The sequence below is a fragment of the Bos mutus genome, chromosome 17, assembly GCF_027580195.1.
Source record: "Bos mutus isolate GX-2022 chromosome 17, NWIPB_WYAK_1.1, whole genome shotgun sequence".
NCBI classification, from domain to species: domain Eukaryota; kingdom Metazoa; phylum Chordata; class Mammalia; order Artiodactyla; family Bovidae; genus Bos; species Bos mutus.
In genome coordinates this window covers 6,354,412-6,371,172 of record NC_091633.1, presented here as the reverse complement: position 1 = coordinate 6,371,172, position 16,761 = coordinate 6,354,412, and the positions used below count along the sequence as shown (strand labels likewise).

At 51.7% G+C, this 16,761-nt stretch overlaps 1 protein-coding gene across 1 annotated transcript; it reads left to right on the top strand.

Annotated features, from left to right (window-relative positions):
• Positions 1-3,114: 3,114 nt before the first annotated feature.
• Positions 3,115-11,644, top strand: CRYBA4 (crystallin beta A4). The gene is made up of 6 exons (XM_070385583.1): positions 3,115-3,284; positions 5,920-5,970; positions 6,843-6,961; positions 8,115-8,256; positions 10,325-10,467; positions 11,226-11,644. The coding sequence occupies exons 2-6, from the start codon at positions 5,932-5,934 to the stop codon at positions 11,371-11,373; spliced, it is 591 nt and encodes a 196-aa protein (XP_070241684.1). The 5' UTR covers positions 3,115-3,284; positions 5,920-5,931; the 3' UTR covers positions 11,374-11,644.
• The last annotated feature ends 5,117 nt before the right edge of the window (positions 11,645-16,761 follow it).

Genomic DNA, 16,761 nt, shown 5'->3' with positions numbered 1-16,761 from the left:
AAGACAGAAGCCTGGAAGGCTGTCTGTTCCCATCTCCTCTGAGGGGACCCCCTCATTCCTCCTAGCTGCCTGCACCCCGCTGGCTGCCGTGTCCTTCCTCTCTGCCCCCTGGAGTCACTTCTCACGCTTTCATCACTTAGCACGCTTCTTGGCTCAGGGCACCTTCCATGTGCCCCAGCAGATTCATAACAAGAATGTCCCACTCGGGGAAGCCCGAGAGATATGAGGCTCATGAATGGAGCATCCTTCCCTCAGGATAACCTCTTATCCCCTCGGAGCAAGCTGAGGCTCCGAGAGGGGAGGGGGCCTGCCCGAGGCCACACAGCTGCTAAGTGGTGGGACTCCCTCCAGTTTCAATGCCACCAGACAAACCCAGAGACTGGGCTTTTTGAGTGAAGTCGCTCAGTCGTGTCCGACTCTTTGCGACCCCGTGGACTGTAGCCTACTAGGCTCCTCAGTCCATGGAATTTTCCAGGCAAGAGTACTGGAGTGGGTTGCCATTTGCTTCTCCAGAGGATCTTCCTGACCCAGGGATCGAACCCGGGTCTCCCTCATTGCAGGCAGACACTTTACCATCTGTGCCACCGAGGCTTTGCCACCTGCTTATCCTGATTGACTCATCCTTCCGCCCTCAGTGCCTGGCTCAGCACCGGGCACATGGGAGAGGCTCACTTAACACCTGTCCAGAGAGTGCACGAATGCCTCTTCCTCTCTCCTTTTTCTGAAACCGTGCCTCTGGCATTGCCTGGGAACAGGTGTGCGGGTGCAGACACAGGCCTGGGCTGCGGGAGGCTCAGGAGACGCCTGTCAGGGTTCTAAAAGAAGGGCTGTGGTCGTGTAGGCATTGGGTGGAGAGACCTTTGGTCAGTTCCAGTGGGGGTCATGGGTGCCTTGAGTGTTTGAAGAATGCCTTGTCTTTGTCCCCAGGGGGTGGAAAAATGCCCCCTTTAACTTTGGAGACCGTTCCCAGAGACTCCAGGACCCGCATCCAGCACAGATCAAGAGTCCCTGGCTGCAGCTTCCTGAACACTTTCTGTGAGGAAGAGCTAGCTGGGCTCAATCAAGCAGACCCCTCCCTGGGCTGCCTCTTGAGAAGGTCTGTCATCGCTCCGGGGTGCTCTGCCCGGCTGTAGGGAGGCCAGACAGCTGGGCCACATCTGTGGCTTCCAGGCTTTTGCTTCCCCCGCCCCCAAAGTCAGGCTCTGAATCCACAGTCCCCTGGGCTGGCACTGGGTTCCTTCCTGCCCTGCCACACCCCCCATCCCTCTCTCATCCATCGCTCCCTTCCTCCTCCCCTACCCCTCCCTCTCGGTTTTCCTCTTTATTCCCGTCTTCTCTCTCTGTGCCTACCCTCCTGTCTCTTTCTGCTTCTCTCTCCCCCAGTGTCTTGCCCTGTTTATACCTCTGCATCTATTTGTTCTTTGTCTTTCTTCTCTTTTCTTCCCTCCCTCTCTTCCTCGCTCTGCCTCCTCTCTCTCCCCACCTGTCTCCTGATTACCCCCATCTCTCTGACTCTCTTCTATCCCTGCTTTCTGTCTCCCTTTCTCACTCCCCTCCCCTCCCCTGGGGCTCTTGGCCGAGGGTGGGTCCCCTCTTACCTGGGGCCCTGCTATTTGCTGCTGGAGGACAGGCAGGCGGGCAGGCTTGGTGCAGTGGGTGACCAGAGGCCGACCCCCCATTTTATAGTCTGGCAGACACCAGATCCTGTCTTCTGTGGCACAAAGTGGCAGCTGGCTCAGCAGGCCCTGGGCAGAGAGTCGGGGGGGCCTCAGAGCCCTGGCCCTGCTGGGTTCCTGCGGAGACCAGCACTTTCCATTGTGAGCCCAGCACGCACAGCAGAAACCCTGGCCGGCAGCCACATGGCCTTGCCTCTGCCGGGCCCCTGCCCCGAAGCTGCTCTCACAAACCCCCGCCGGGTATGGGCCTGTGATGGGGTCCCCACTGGCTGCCAATCCAGGGAAAGCAGGAGCCTCCAGAAGGTCGGTTGGAGACCTGGGTTGGAATCCAGGCTCAGCCACTCTGCGCTGCGTGGCCTTAGGAAAGTCTGCCCCTTGGGGCCTCTGTGTCTGCGGTTACAAGTGGCTCAGGTGTCCCTGTGGGGTTGCTGCCCAGGAAGGCAGGGGACAAGGGGTAGCACTGATGCGTTACCCCTGCCACCTGGGTCAGTCCCCAGGACAATCCACCTTATCAGGTACTTTGATTATACCCATTTGTCAGATGAGCAAAACTAAGGCACAGAGAGGGCAGAGCCAGGAATGGGCTGGTGCAGGGGGAACCAGGGAAACCAGTCGGGAGAGAGAACAGGGACTCAGGTTGGGAGAAGTGGAGAGCGACAGAGAAAGAGGGATGATGGAGACAGAAATATGGATGGGGAGAGGGAAGGGTGATGGCGACAGAGACGGACAGACAGACAGAGACAGATGTCAAATAGAGCAATAAAGAGTCAGAACAAGGGAACGGATGCCAGAAATCTCCTCATCCAATCCCCACATTTCACACTTGGAGAAACTGAGGCCCGGGGGAACCGTGGATTTCACCATGGCCACACAGGATGAGCTGACAATCGAGCCAGTGCTGGGGGACCGCGGGGCGCTGCCGGGCCACGCCGGCCTGCAGTCTGCCTCCCCAGCCCCTGGTGGTGGTGATGGGGTGGGGGAGAACGGGATTCTCCTTAGGTTCTTGTTTCTTCTGTGGGAGTCCAGGGTCCCAGACTCCCCACGGAGCCCAGCTCCGCCTCGCATGACCCAGGGGCAGAGCATGACCCAGGGGCAGCTCTGCCGTCTGCCCACCCCCCACCTCACACCCCCTCACTTCCCAGCCTCCCCCCCAGCCTTTGATCCTGGGCCAAGGCCTTGGTTGTTGTGGGGGGGCAGCAACCGCAGGACGGGGCAGCCACTGGAACGGGGGCCAAGATGCCTGTGGTGAGGGCCACCCACAGGTCTGGGTTTCAAGGCCAAGACGTCTGGGGCAGTTCCGTGTCCCCTGTGGCAATGGACGGTCAGCCAAACGGTGGGGTCGGAGGTAGGGGGGCCCCTCCTATGCCTCCCTCTCCCCCCCATGCTGGGTGGCTCCACTCTGAGCATCTGACTGACGTGGTTCCTGTAATCCTCATTATTTCGGTGGGGGCGCTGGGATTGATCCTCTTTGCAGACGAGGAAACCGAAGCAAATCCCTTTGCCCTCTCTCAGCCCACTTCCTCATCTGTAAGAATGGAATTGGAAGTCACACGTTTTGAACTCCTGAACCCAAGCTCTTAAAAACCATGCCCTCTTGCTTTCATACAAGTAAGTGTTTTCAGGTAATTAAGGGTATTCATTAAGTATTTAATAAACATTTAAGAGGAATCACTCCCCCCAGCTTTACTGAAATATAACCGGCACACAACAGAGGTAAAGGTGAGCCGAAAGTTGACCTGATACATTTACAAATTGCGCGGTGATTGCCTCCCTGCCACCTCATAGTTACTCTACACGTTCTTGTGGGGAGAACACGAAAGATCTGTTCCCTAAGCAGCATTAGAGTATACGTTACACTACCAGCTATAATCACCATGCTGTCCATTAGGTCCCCAAACTCGTTAACCTTATAACTGCAAGTTTATGCCCCGTGAGCATCATCTCCCTGTTTCTTCCACCTCCTGGCTCCCGGTACCCTCCATCTTACTCTCCACTTCTCTGATTTTGTCTTTTTACGGTTCCATGTGTAAGTGAGATCCTACGATATTTGTCTTTCTCTGATTTATTTCGCTTAGCATAACGCCTTCGGGGGTCTATCTGTGTTGTCACGAATGGCAGGGTTTTCTTCTTTCTCAAGGCTGAATAATATTCCATTGTACCTACGTATCACATCTTATATATCCACTCATTGGATAAAGAGTGGATGGATAATTAGGTTATTTCAGTTATCCAATATTATGGACAATTGGGTTATTTTCACATCCTGGCTATTGTGCATAACGCTGCAGTAAACATGGAAGTGAAGATGTGTCAATAGTAATTTTTTTTTTAATTAGCTGCAATGATGCCAGTGATGATGGAGACACGTGATGAATGTCAGGTTCCAGGAGCCGTTCCAGAACAGTGATGCTGTTTGTGTGTAGTTCACATTTACCCTCACAATACCGAATCTCTTAGGCTGAACCCAATCTACCTGTATACCCATTTTACATATGAGGAAACTGAGGCTTGGAGAGACGAAGTAACAGGCTCAAGGTTACCCAGCCACCAAGAGTGGGATGTAAACCCGGGCCGTCTGGCTACGGAGGCTGCATTCTTGGCATTTCACCTTCCTGGCAACCTGATCTCAAAGCCGTGCCTTTGATCGGGCTGCATAGAACCCACCCAGAGGGCACTGGTATTGCCATCTCACAGCTCACAGCTCCGTGAGCTGACGTGGACATTCTCCAGCTCGCCTGGAGGGATCTGGTTTCCAGTCATGGTCTTCCCTATGCCGTGAGACGATCCTCTTGGGCCAATTTCAGAGGGTAGGAATGGGGGGAGACGTGTGCAGGAAGCGAATTCTACAAACCCCGGATGTTCGGCGGTGCAGCACAGTTTGTAAAGCATGTTCAGGCCACCAGCGCCTTCCTTCTGCCCACGGAGCGAGCTGGACCCGTCTCTGGGCTTTGTGGGCCCCGGAGGCCCTGGCCCAGCCACCTGTCCTGCCTGCGTCCCTCTGCGCTCCTTCAGCCCCATTGGGTCACCAGCCCCAGACTCCCACCTGTGCACTCTTGCCTAGCAAAAGCATCTCACTCGCTATAAATCCCCCACACCCTTCAGAACTGAGTTCCAATGCCACCGAAGTTTCAGTGCCACCCTTCAGAACCGAGTGTCTGCCATGAAGTCCTCTCTGGTTACCCCCACCGGAGGAGGAAGGGGGAGGGAGCTGGGAGAGGGCAAAGGCATAGGTATTTGTTGAATGCCTGTGCCAGGCATGTGACATACTCTCATGCCATTTTATAGTTTATCCTTGCTCCGTTTTACAGGAAGACATAGAGGGGAGGACCTGCCCCAGGTCACACGGCTAGGAAGGCTGAGGTGTTTGGACTCTTGGTCCACTGCTGAATCAGGGTGGAGCTGATTAGGGGGGACCGTCTTCCTCTTGCCTTCTTCACGGGTGATCCCCGAGGGGGGCACCCTGGCCTCTCCCTCCCAGCCGAGGCCAATGGTGCTGACACCTCTCCATCAGAGCCACAAGCGGGGTTGGCTTTTGTTCCCGTCACTCACTTGCTGAGTCAGGGCTCTGTCCCCCCAGGGGCCCTCTCTCCTCCCTGCCTATAAGAGCCTGACCTCGGCCGTTCCTGGGTCTGGCATGTTCTCTGGGTCCATCTCGGTAAGTCCCCGGCTTGGAGAAGGGGTGGGATTCGAGCTCTGGGTAAGTCTCCTGGGAGGCAGGGGAGCCCCTCGTCCCCAGTCCTGGGGGTATACCACTGAGTCATCCCAAATGCCATCCTCATCGAACCAGGCTCCAGACCTCGAGACCAGTACCTGCGACTGCCGTTTGAAACCCAAATGATTCCTGTAATCCTGCGGCCTCACCTTACGCTCTTAGAGCCTCCTTTCTAGGTCAGGAGCTGTCTTTGGGAGCCTCTCAAGCTGAGCACCTTGGCGCTTACCAGGGGTGCAGCACCCACCCACCCGCAGCCATGGAAAATTCCCCCTACTGAGTAGATAAAGCAGCACCGAGGGGGCTTAGAGGAACAGGACCCAGAATGGGTTCATTTTGAGACAGAGAGAGGATGGAAGAGAAGGAGACGGTACTGGAAAGTGGAGGAGGGGGACAGCCCAAAGCCACACTTTGCCCTTCATCTGGGGCACTTCTGGACCCCACCTGGGTACCCATCTGCTCAAACCAGACTTCGGCTTCAAGGAGGGGAGCAGAGTCAGGGTGGAAGCTTCCTCACCTTCTTCTGTCGCCTAGGAAACGAGCGGCATGTCTCTGCAGTGCACCAAGTCGGCAGGACACTGGAAGGTAGGGAGAGGCGCTGGGGGTGGGGGGCGACGTCGGGAGGGCAAGGGCACAGGTCAAACCCAAGTCCTGCGGACCCCTGCCCCACCTTCACTGAGTTCCCACCTCACCCCTGGAGCAGGGCGGTAATGAGGGCCCATTTCACAGAGGATGTAGTTGAGGCTGCAAGAGGGAGAGGGTCTTGCCAGAGGTCACACACAGAGGTTCTTGACTTGAAGTTGGGGCTTCCTGTCCCCAAACGTAACCATCTCTCTGGCAGAAAACAGGTCTTCCCTGTAGCTCAGACGGTAAAGAGTCTGCCTGCAACTCAGGAGACCTGGGTCCGATCCCTGGGTTGGGAAGACCCCCTGGAGAAGGGAATGGCAACCCACTCCAGTGTTCTTGCCTGGAGAATCCCATGGACAGAGGAGCCTGGCGGGCTGCAGTCCATGGGGTCGCAAAGAGTCGACAACACCACTACCACTGGCAGAAAAGGCCAGCTGGTGATGTTGCACAGTATCTGGGCATGCTTCCTTTGGTTTCCTCTGTGTTAAAAAAGAAAAAAAAACCCTAAAATCTCTGAATTTGTCGTCAGCCTTTGAACACCGGGAGAGCTTACAGAAAGGTTGTTACAGGGGTTGTCTTGGGAAAATTGTACGGTTGGTCGCATTACCATGTGGCAACAGTAGGTGGCGCTGAGCAGGGCCTGTGCTCCCGGGGTCTCAGCTCTCACCCTCCCCTCCCTGGACCCTGAAGGCATCTGAGTTTGCCTCCCTGCATTACCTGGCCTGCCCCACACTGAGTCCTGGGGTGCATTCCTAACCCCTCACCGTCCCCCATTCCCCCCCGCTGCCCAGCACTCTGATGTGGGTCCCTACCTTTTCTTTCCGGCATAGATCGTGGTGTGGGATGAGGAGGGCTTCCAGGGCCGGCGGCATGAGTTCACGGCTGAGTGCCCCAGCGTGCTGGAGCTTGGCTTCGAGACTGTTCGATCTTTGAAAGTGCTGAGTGGCGCGTGAGTCCAGGGGGATCGGAGTCGGGGTTGGGGAGATAGGAAGGTATCTAGAGAGGGGTGCTGGGACTTTTAGACGTTCGAGGTCCTATCTTCCCTGGCTCTAACTGTACCAGTGTGCCTCCATGGATCTGAGATGCTGGGGAGCATGAAGGATGGCAGTGTAAGGTTGCACAGGTTGTGCACTGCCCAAATGTAGCTGGGTGTGTGGGGGGCAGTGGTGCCATTCACAGAGTCTGCACATTGGATGAGGCAGCCCTGTGGGGGCAGACCTTCAAAATCCAGTGTTGGGTCTGAAATGTCTCTGTTAGGTACAAATCAAAAGTCAAGATCACTCACCAAAAGTGGAAGGTAACTAAAAATATAGTGAAAAATAATGCTAGTAATTTTTAGTTAAGTGTTGCTGCCTGACTGAGGCTCTGAGCATGAGATAAATTTTGTTTAAAAAGAGAGAGGGGACTTCCCTGGTGGTCCAGTGGTAAAGAGTCCGCCTGCCAGTGCAGGCCATGTGAGTTGGTCCCTGGCTGGGGAAGATTTCACGTGCATTGAGGTAGCTAAGCCCACGGGCCACAGCAGCTTAAGCCCGTGCCCTAGAGCCTGTGCTCCAAAACAGGAGAAACCACCGCAATAAGGAGCCTGCACAGCACAGCTAGAGAAAAGCCCGTGCGCAGCAGCGAAGACCCAGCGCAGCCAAAAATAAAATAAATTTGAAAAAAAGTAAAAAGAGAGACGGAGATTAATGAGATGGCCAAAGCCGAAGTCAGCGCATGGTCAAGTCTCATCTACGTGGCCCAGGAGGACAGGCGCGAGGGTGGCAGGCACCTGCAAGGGGCCAGTCCCCTGCCTGCAGGATGCGCAGGGGGGCAGCGGGCTTCTCCACGTTGGCACTACGGATGTTTGGGGTCAGGTAATTCTGTGCTGGCGGCTGCCCAGTGCATGGGAGGATGTTTAGCAGTATCTCCAGCCTCTACTCACAAATGCCAGTTGCAAATCTCTCCTCCGGACTCCCAGCAAGACAACTAAAAATGCCTGCAGACATTTTAAATGCCTCCTTGGGTGGGTGGGGGGCAAAGTCACCCCTGTATGACAACCACTGGTCTAGAACTCAGGGTCGGAGGCCTCCTAACCCCTTGTACCCTCTATCCTCTGTTGGCAGGTGGGTGGGTTTTGAGCATGCCGGCTTCCAAGGGCAGCAGTATGTGCTGGAGCGGGGTGAGTACCCATCCTGGGATGCGTGGAGCGGCAACACGTCCTACCCCGCCGAGCGGCTCACCTCCTTCCGGCCGGTGGCCTGCGCTGTGAGTCCCGACACTGCCTGGTCCCTGAAGGCGGGGGCAGGGGGCTGAGCCCCTCCAGTGGGGGCTTGGGAATTGGATGTCCAGAGTTCAGATTCTCGTATCAGTGCTTCAAGCTGTGGCGGTCCCTCCCCTCTCTGAGCCTCAGTTTCTTCCTCTTAAAATGGGGCCATGGTACTTAAGTTCTGGGGAAAAAAATGTACATATGGACAGAGCCCACCACAGACATTCTGCCCATTGCTACTCTGGTTGTGACATGAACTCCTTCCTGTTTTGGGTCCTTTTCCTTTTTTCTGGCCGTGCTGTGCGGCCTTTGGGATCTTAGTGCCCTGACTGGGGACTGAACCTGTGTCCCCTGTGTTGGGAGCATGGAGTCTTAACCTCTGGACCTTATGTCCCTCTTTTCGTGACTCAGGGACACTGGGAGAGGCTGGGTACCAGAGATGGCAGGGTGATGTAAGAAAGAAGGGTCCTATGTCTTATTCCTAATTCATTGTCAGTGTTCCTGATTTTATATTTTAGCTACTGTTTACAGAGTATGGGGTGAGGTGAGTATTATTATCCCCATTTTACAGATGAAAAAACTGAGGCTCAAAAAGGTGTATTTTTCTCCTTCGAAAACAATTTTGATGAATTTTAAATAACTACAGCACATGTATGTATCCCCTAAAGTTCAGGGAAAAACCCAATATGGCTGAATAAGAAAATAAAAGTCACTTATACCCACACTTCTGAGACAGAAGCCTACTGTTATCGGTACTTGAGATTTCCTTGGTTTCTGTGCTACCCACAGATTCTATCTGCAGTGATTGATGTCCATATCAATGTCTAGATCTGTGTATCTATACCATCTAAGGCTATATATCTACATATGCATCTCATTTGGTTATACAAATTGAATCATAATGAACCTAAAGCTTGGAAACCAGCCTTACCCCCTCTGCAAATATATTCCAGTCACCCTTTGGGTGATTAAATCTCACCTATGACATTTTCCATGGTGCCTACCTAGTATACTGTCTTATGGCTCATCACTTGTTCCACAGACAGCCCAGCCACTGTGCCCATATGGGGACCCACACAGGCTCTCACTGAAGCGATCCCTGCCTCTACCTAGTTTACGAGTTCTGCAAAAATGGATGTGGTTAATTTCATTTTATAGATGCGGAAACAGGCTCAGAAATGCTGTGGGACAGGTTTTTTGTCTGTTTAAACTTTTATTTTGTATTGGGGTATAGCCAATTTAACAATGTTGCCATGGTTTCAGGTGGACAGGGAAAGGATTCAGCCACACCTATACAAGCATCCATTCTCCCCTAAACGCCCCTCCCATCCAGGCTGCCACATGACACTGAGCCGAGTTCCATGTGCTGTACAGTGGGACCTTGTTGGTTATCCGTTTTGAATATAGCAGTGTGTACATGTTCATCCCAAACTCCCTAACTATCCCATCCCCCCATCTTTCCCCTCCGGCAACCATTAAGTTCGTTCTCTAAGTCTGTGAGTCTCTTTCTGTTTTGTAAGTTAAGTTCATTTGCATCATTTCTTTTTCGATTCCACATATAAGGAATGTCATACGGTATTGCCTCCTTCCCTGTCTGACTTACTTCACTCAGTATGACAATCTCTAGGTCCATTCGGGTTGCTGCAAGTGGCATTACTTCATTCTTTTTAATGGCTGAGTAATATTCCCTTGTGTATATGTGGGGCATGTTTTTAAGCTCAGTCAGCTGGTGTGTGGAAAATCAGGATTTGAATACAGATCTCCACACCCTTCTCTTAACCCTAGTGCAACACTCCAGCTTACCCCCTGATCCCCTGCTGTTGAGTATCATATTGATTTTTTTTATTCTTTTCTTTTTTTCTTTTATCACCAAGGCTTGTTGTCCTTGTTTATTTTGTGTAAATTTCTGGAAGGTTTTGGCTCTTGTAAGGTTTCCAGTGCATGTTGCCTTATTGTCCTTCCAGAGGGCTGGAGAGGAAGGCTGATTTTTGGAGACGAGAGTTGGGATGCAGGGGCCGGCTGGGGCTTCCAACTGACACCCTGATGCTCTGACTCTGTTCCCTGCAGAACCACCGCGACTCGAGGCTGACCATCTTCGAGCAGGAGAACTTCCTGGGCAGGAAGGGAGAGCTGAGTGATGATTACCCCTCCCTCCAGGCGATGGGCTGGGATGGCAATGAAGTGGGCTCCTTCCACGTCCACTCTGGGGCGTAAGTGGATCGAGGCTGTGCTCTGGGGACAAAGAGGAGGTTGAGAGGGCCGGGGGGACACCTCTGGAGGAGGATGGACCTCTTGGGAATCTCGAGTCCGCCTCCCTTGTACAGAAAGGGGAAGGGAAGCTCAGAGAAGGAGACACCAGCCCTTGTCTAGTCCTGAACAAAGTGAGGGTCAATGAAGAGGAAGACTCCTCCCTTCTTCCTCCTGCCATCCACTCCTCCTCCTCCCTCCCCCTCCTCCCTCTTCCTTCTCTCCTCCTCTTCCCTCCTCCTCCCCTCCCCCTCCTTCCTCCCCCCTCCCTTTCCTCATCAAATATTTATTGTGCCAGGCATTGTGTAGGCACTAAATAACAATGTACCAGGGCACACAGGTGCTTACTGTTGGCAGAAGAGCCTGACTTTTTTTTTTTTTTTTTAAATAATATGTTAATTACCTAATTACGCGAGTGCTACAAAGGTACGATGGGGGACGGTGGCCTAATTTGGACGAGAAGTCAGACCGCCCCCGTTGCAGGGAAGATCGGACTGAGACCTGGACGATAAATATTAACTCGACCAGGCAAAGAAGGGCCCGAAGGGTGTTGCTGGCAGACGGAAGCGCGTGATCGGTGGCGGGCAGAGCAGGGCGCGTTCTGGGCAGGAACGCGGGGTGGTGGAGTGTGCTCGCAGCCGCGGCTCCCCCTGTGTCTCTGCCTTGGTGGCCATGCTGGTGCCTCCTGAAAGGTAACGGCCTGCCTCCTTCCCTTTTGCAGCTGGGTTTGCTCCCAGTTTCCTGGCTACCGAGGTTTTCAGTACGTGCTGGAGTGTGACCACCACTCGGGCGACTATAAGCACTTCCGGGAGTGGGGCTCTCACGCCCAGACCTTCCAGGTACAGAGCATCCGAAGGATCCAGCAGTGAGCCGAGGGGTCGGCGCCGAGCGGGGGACGTGTGCTTGTCTGGAACAGAGGAACCGCGGACGCTGCTGCCTGCTCTCTCCTCTGCCTGCCCCGTAACCCGTATGCACCCGTTCGCCCTGTGGGCCAGTCCACGCACAGTCAGCACGAAAAACTAAAAGTAATACTAAAATAAAAGGCCTAGTGTTAGCCTGTGGTTTTCCACTTGGTGAATCCTTTCAGAGGATCAGCGTGTAGCTTTGCTGATTTTCTCTGTCGGCCGTCTGTGTTTCATTTCACTGAGTTTTGCTCTTATCCTTCCTCTTTTTCATCTTCTATTATTTTGGGTTTACCTTATTCGTCTTTTGTCTAGCTTTTAAAGGTAGACCCTTGAGTCATTAATTATGGCCCCTCCCCCCATATGGGCTTCCCTGGTGGCTCTGATGGTAAAGAATCTGCCTGCAATGCAGGAGACCCGGGTTCCATCCCTGGGTTGGGAAGATCCCCCGGAGAAGGGAATGGCTACCCACCCACTCCAGTATTCTTGCCTGGAGAATCCCAGGGACGGAGGAGCCTGGCAGGCTACGGCCCGGGGTCGCAGAGTCAAACACAACTGAGTGACTAACACACACACCACGTAGTTGAGCCTTCCAGGGGGGGCTCATCGGTAAAGAATTTGCCTGCAGTGCAGGAGCCGCAGGTTGGCTTTCTGGGTGGGGAGGATCTCTGGAGGGCACGGCCACCCACTCCAGTGTTCTTGCCTGGAGAATCCCATGGACAGAGGAGCCTGGCGGGCTACGGTCCATGGGGTCGAAAAGAGTCATGCACTACTGAAGCGACTTAGCACGCACCGGTGCATGCATGCCCATATAGTCAGAGTTAAGAATTTCCCTGCAATCACTGCATTAGCTGCTTCCCAGATATTGTGATTTGATGTTTTCATTATCACTCAGTTCGATATTTTCCAGTCTCCCTTATGAGTTCTTCTTTGATCCATGGGTTACTTAGGGATATGCTATCTGAATATTTGGGATTTCCTACATATTTTATTGTTATTGGTTTGTTAATTGTGATCAGAGAACATACTCAAGATTTCAGTATTCTAATGAAACTTATTTCCTGGCTCAGATTATAGTCTCTTTCTGATAGACTTGAAAATTTTAAAATCTTGCTGTTGTTCAGTGTAGTGTTCTATAAATGTGGACTAGGTCAGGTTGGCCCACAACTTTGGTAGGATTTTTCTATATCCTTGCCAATTTTTAAAAAATTAGTTTTTTTTTTTTTAATCAATCACTCAGAAAGGGCTGTTAATATCTCCTACAATGATTTGGGCTTTATCTGCTTCTGTCTTTAGTTTTGTTCATTTTTGCTTCCTGATTTTTTTTTTCCTTCAAGAACCTTGCTGCTGTTTTATGGAAAGTGAAAGTGAAAGTCACTCAGTTGTGTCTGATTCTTTGCGACCCCATGGACTATACAGTCCATGGAATTCTTCAGGCCAGAATTCTGGAGTGGGTAGCGTATCCCTTCTCCAGTGGATCTTCCCAACCCGGGGATCAAACCTAGGTCTCCGGCATTGCAGGAGGATTCTTCACCGGCTGAGTTACCAGGGAAGGTGCACATATATTTATTTTTAAATGTTTTATTTTATATCGGGATGTAGTTGATTAACAATGTTGTGATAGTTCTAGGTGGACAGTTCTAAGGGTCTCAGTCATATATATATATGTATCCATTCTCCCCAAACTCAGGCACACGTATGTTTATGATTGCCGTCTTCCCAATAAACTGTCCCAAGCATGTGTGTTTTTTAAAGCCATGCATGGAGGGAGCCAGTTCTCTCCCCTGAAGCTCCACACCTTCCTTTTTTCACTCCCCAGGTCTTTCTCACACATACTACCCTGAAGTCCCATTTAACACCTTCCACCTTAAAGGTTTTTAGAACAAGGAAAGAACTCCCATTCCATTTGCAGCCTGAGCGGCCAGATCTGTACAAACGTTCCTCGCCCCGCCCCGCCCTTACTCTCTCTCCTGGTTCTTTTGTATATAGATTGTCTTAACAATCATAAGCCATCTGGCTATTTTCCGGACTATCTTCCTCTGTAATCAGTAAGTCTGATAGAGTCAGGAAGGGGCAGGGTTCTGAACAGCCTGCTGGAAAAGATAACATTATCTGGCTCAGGAAGGGGAGGACAGTATTTGGGAACACTGGCACTTTTTAGTCATTTCTTAACCCCTCTTTGTAGTATCCTGTTCATTCAAACAGCCGTGCGCCTGGGACCTCCTGTGTACCCAGGCCCTGGCAAATGATAAACAAGAGACGTAAAACCTTTTCTCTCACGCGGTTGGGTGGGGAAGGCAGACAAGTCCACAGTGGGCTACAATCTCCTGTGATAGGGGCTGTGATGGGGAGGTTTTGGGTGTGTAGGGCTGATAAGAAAGGACCTCAGTCAGATGATGGGAGAGGGCTGGGAGGCAGTCCTTCCCTGGAGTTTATCACTGCTCTGACCTCTCCTCTGGACTCCATCTCTGGATATCAACTCCTTCCTCGACACCTCCATGTGGATGTCTGACGTACATCTCAAACAGAACATCCACAAACGAAGCTACGTGTTTCCAGCTGTGTGGGCCCAAACCTTTGGAATAATCCAAAATCTCTCACCCCACAGTCCAATGCACTGGCAAATCATGGTGTCTGCACCTTCAGAATGTGCTAGAATCCAACCCTTGTCACCATCTCTGTTGCTCCTATGTTGGTCCAAGCCATTCTCTCTGTATCCCCCTTGGTCTCCCTGATCCCACTTTGCCTCTGAACAACCTGTTCTTCAGGCTTCCCTGGTCACTCAGTGGTCAAGAATCTGCCTGCAATGCAGGAGATGCAGGTTTTATCCCCGGGCCAGAAAGACTCCATGGAGATGGGAATGGCTACCCCATCCAGTATTTTTGCCTGGGAAATCCCATGGACAGAGGAGCCTGGCAGGCTGCAGTCCGTGGGGTTCGCAAAGAGTCAGACGTGACTTAGTGGCTGCACAACAACAAATCTGCTCTGCACCCAGCAGCCAGAGTGGCCCCATTACAAACGTAACGTGGGGGACTTCCCTGGAAGTCCAGTGGTTAAGACTCCGTGCTCTCAGTGCAGGCAGCATGGGTTCAATCCCTGGTTGGGGAATTATGATCCCACAGGCTGCAAGTGTGGGTAAAAAAAAAAAGAAAAGTTTTTACCTTTGCTCCCCTGCTAAAACCCTCCCACACTTCCCACCCCACCCCAAGAACAAAACAAACCAGTATTTCTTAGTCCGAGGAGGCTGGCCATGGTCTGCAGCCCCGTGGTCTCTCTGTCCTCATGTCCCTGTAGTGATGCTTTCCTTAAACATCCCAGGTGTATTCATTTGCTACGTTTGCCAAAACCAGATAGCGCAGACAAGGGCGGCTTAAACAACAGAAATCTACTTTCTCATGGTTCTGGAGGCAGGAAGTTGATGATCAAGGTGCCACCAGGGTTGGTTTCTGGGGAGGGCTCTCTCCTGGGCTTGCAGACAGCCGCCTTCTCCCTGTGTCCTCATGTGGATGTTCCTCTGTATGTGAACCCCTGGTGCTTCTTTCTCTTCTTATAGGGACCCCAGTCTTCTTGGGTGAGAGCCTCACCCTAACAGCCTGACTTAATGACCTCTTGACACACGTTTTCTCCAAATATCCTTATATTCTGGGGTATTGGGGTTTGGACTTCAACTTGTGAATTTTGAGAGGAAACGTTTCAGTCCATGAGACCAGGTTTGTTCCCACCTGTGGGTTCGGTTTTTTAAAATTTATTTGGCGGTGCCAGGTCTTAGTTGAGGCACGTGGGATGTAGTTCCCTGACCAGGGATGGAACCTGGGCCCCCTGCACTCCCGCTGACCCTTTCACTTAGAATCAGGTGTTCATAGACTGTCAGACTTGGAAAGAACTTCTCTATCAAGTCCAGTGTTTCTCAAGCTTTTTTCCTTTATTGCCACCCCTCCAGCGTCTTTTCAGACATTGTTTTCCAAACTGCCTCCCCTTTTGCTAATGGAATCTTAATGCCACAGATATTAATATAATGTAGATCCATGTCCATCATATATGTTTATCTGTGCTTCATACATAAAAAGAATAATGTTTGGGGTTTTTTTTTTTTTTTGGTTTTGTTTGCTTCTCAAGTACCAATTTTCACTTCTTTGGGGGTACTATTGCCCTCGTTCTACTGTGCTAGTGCTCAGTCATGTCTGACTCTTCGTGACCACCTGGAGTGCAGCCCACCAGACTCCTCTGTCCATGGAATTCTCCAGGCAAGAATACTGGAGTGGGCTGCTATTTCTCCAGGGCATCTTCCCAACCTAGGGCTGGAACATGCATCTCCTACATTGCAGGAGGATTCTTTACCTGCTGAACCATTGGGGAAGCCCGATTTCCAATGTATAACAGAGTCACGTCTCTTTTTATTATTTAATTAAATTTATTTGTTTAATTTTTTTGGCTGTACCACGTGGCTTGTGGGATCTTAGTTCCAAGACCAGGGATTGAACCTGGGTCCTCACTTAGGATTTATGCTTTTGAACTGTGGTGTTGGAGAAGACTCTTGAGAGTCCCTTGGACTGCAAGGAGATCCAACCAGTCCATTCTGAAGGAGATCAGCCCTGGGATCTCTTTGGAAGGAATGATGCTAAAGCTGAAACTCCAGTACTTTGGCCACCTCATGCGAAGAGTTGACTCATTGGAAAAAACTCTGATGCTGGGAGGGATTGGGGGCAAGAAGAGAAGGGGACGACAGAGGATGAGATGGCTGGATGGCATCACTAACTCGATGGACTTGAGTCTCAGTGAACTCTGGGAGTTGGTGATGGACAGGGAGGCCTGGCGTGCTGCGATTCATGGGGTCGCAAAGAGTCGGACACGACTGAGCGACTGATCTGATCTGATCTGATCTGATTTTACAGATACTGTTACTTGGTTCCTTGAAAAAAATTATGTCCTATAGCTTTGGGTACTGTTGGTGTCTACAATGCTCACAGCTTGCCAGAGTTTAATGTGAATTCTGACTCTCTCAGTCCATGGGGTTGCAAAGAGTCAGACACGGCTGAGTGACTGAACAACAATAGCAAATGACTCTCTGGAAGGGAGAATAGAGTATTCGGAGTTTTTCACAAGTACCTGACACACAGCTGTTATTATCTTTTATTTTTTTTGGTGGAGCATCTTGCATCATGAATGACTTGAGGAAAATAGTGGTAAATGGGGCAGTTAAGTGTGATATAGTCATTCACAGCCTAGTATGAATTAGGTTGGAGTGTTCAGGTCCTGGCGTTTGGCAGGACTTTAGGAAGGGCACTGCGGAGATGCTAAGTGTTGCTATGGGAGCAGGGATACGGTCCAGGACATGGTCTCATGGTCAGTCCTAGG

Bases quoted from the DNA above. Each gene is read 5' to 3' on its own strand.
- CRYBA4 (XM_070385583.1), top strand. From the start codon at position 5,932: ATGTCTCTGCAGTGCACCAAGTCGGCAGGACACTGGAAG. The intron at 8,257-10,324 runs GTGAGTCCCGAC...TGTTCCCTGCAG, and splicing joins TCCGGCCGGTGGCCTGCGCT to AACCACCGCGACTCGAGGCT. The intron at 10,468-11,225 runs GTAAGTGGATCG...TCCCTTTTGCAG, and splicing joins TTCCACGTCCACTCTGGGGC to CTGGGTTTGCTCCCAGTTTC.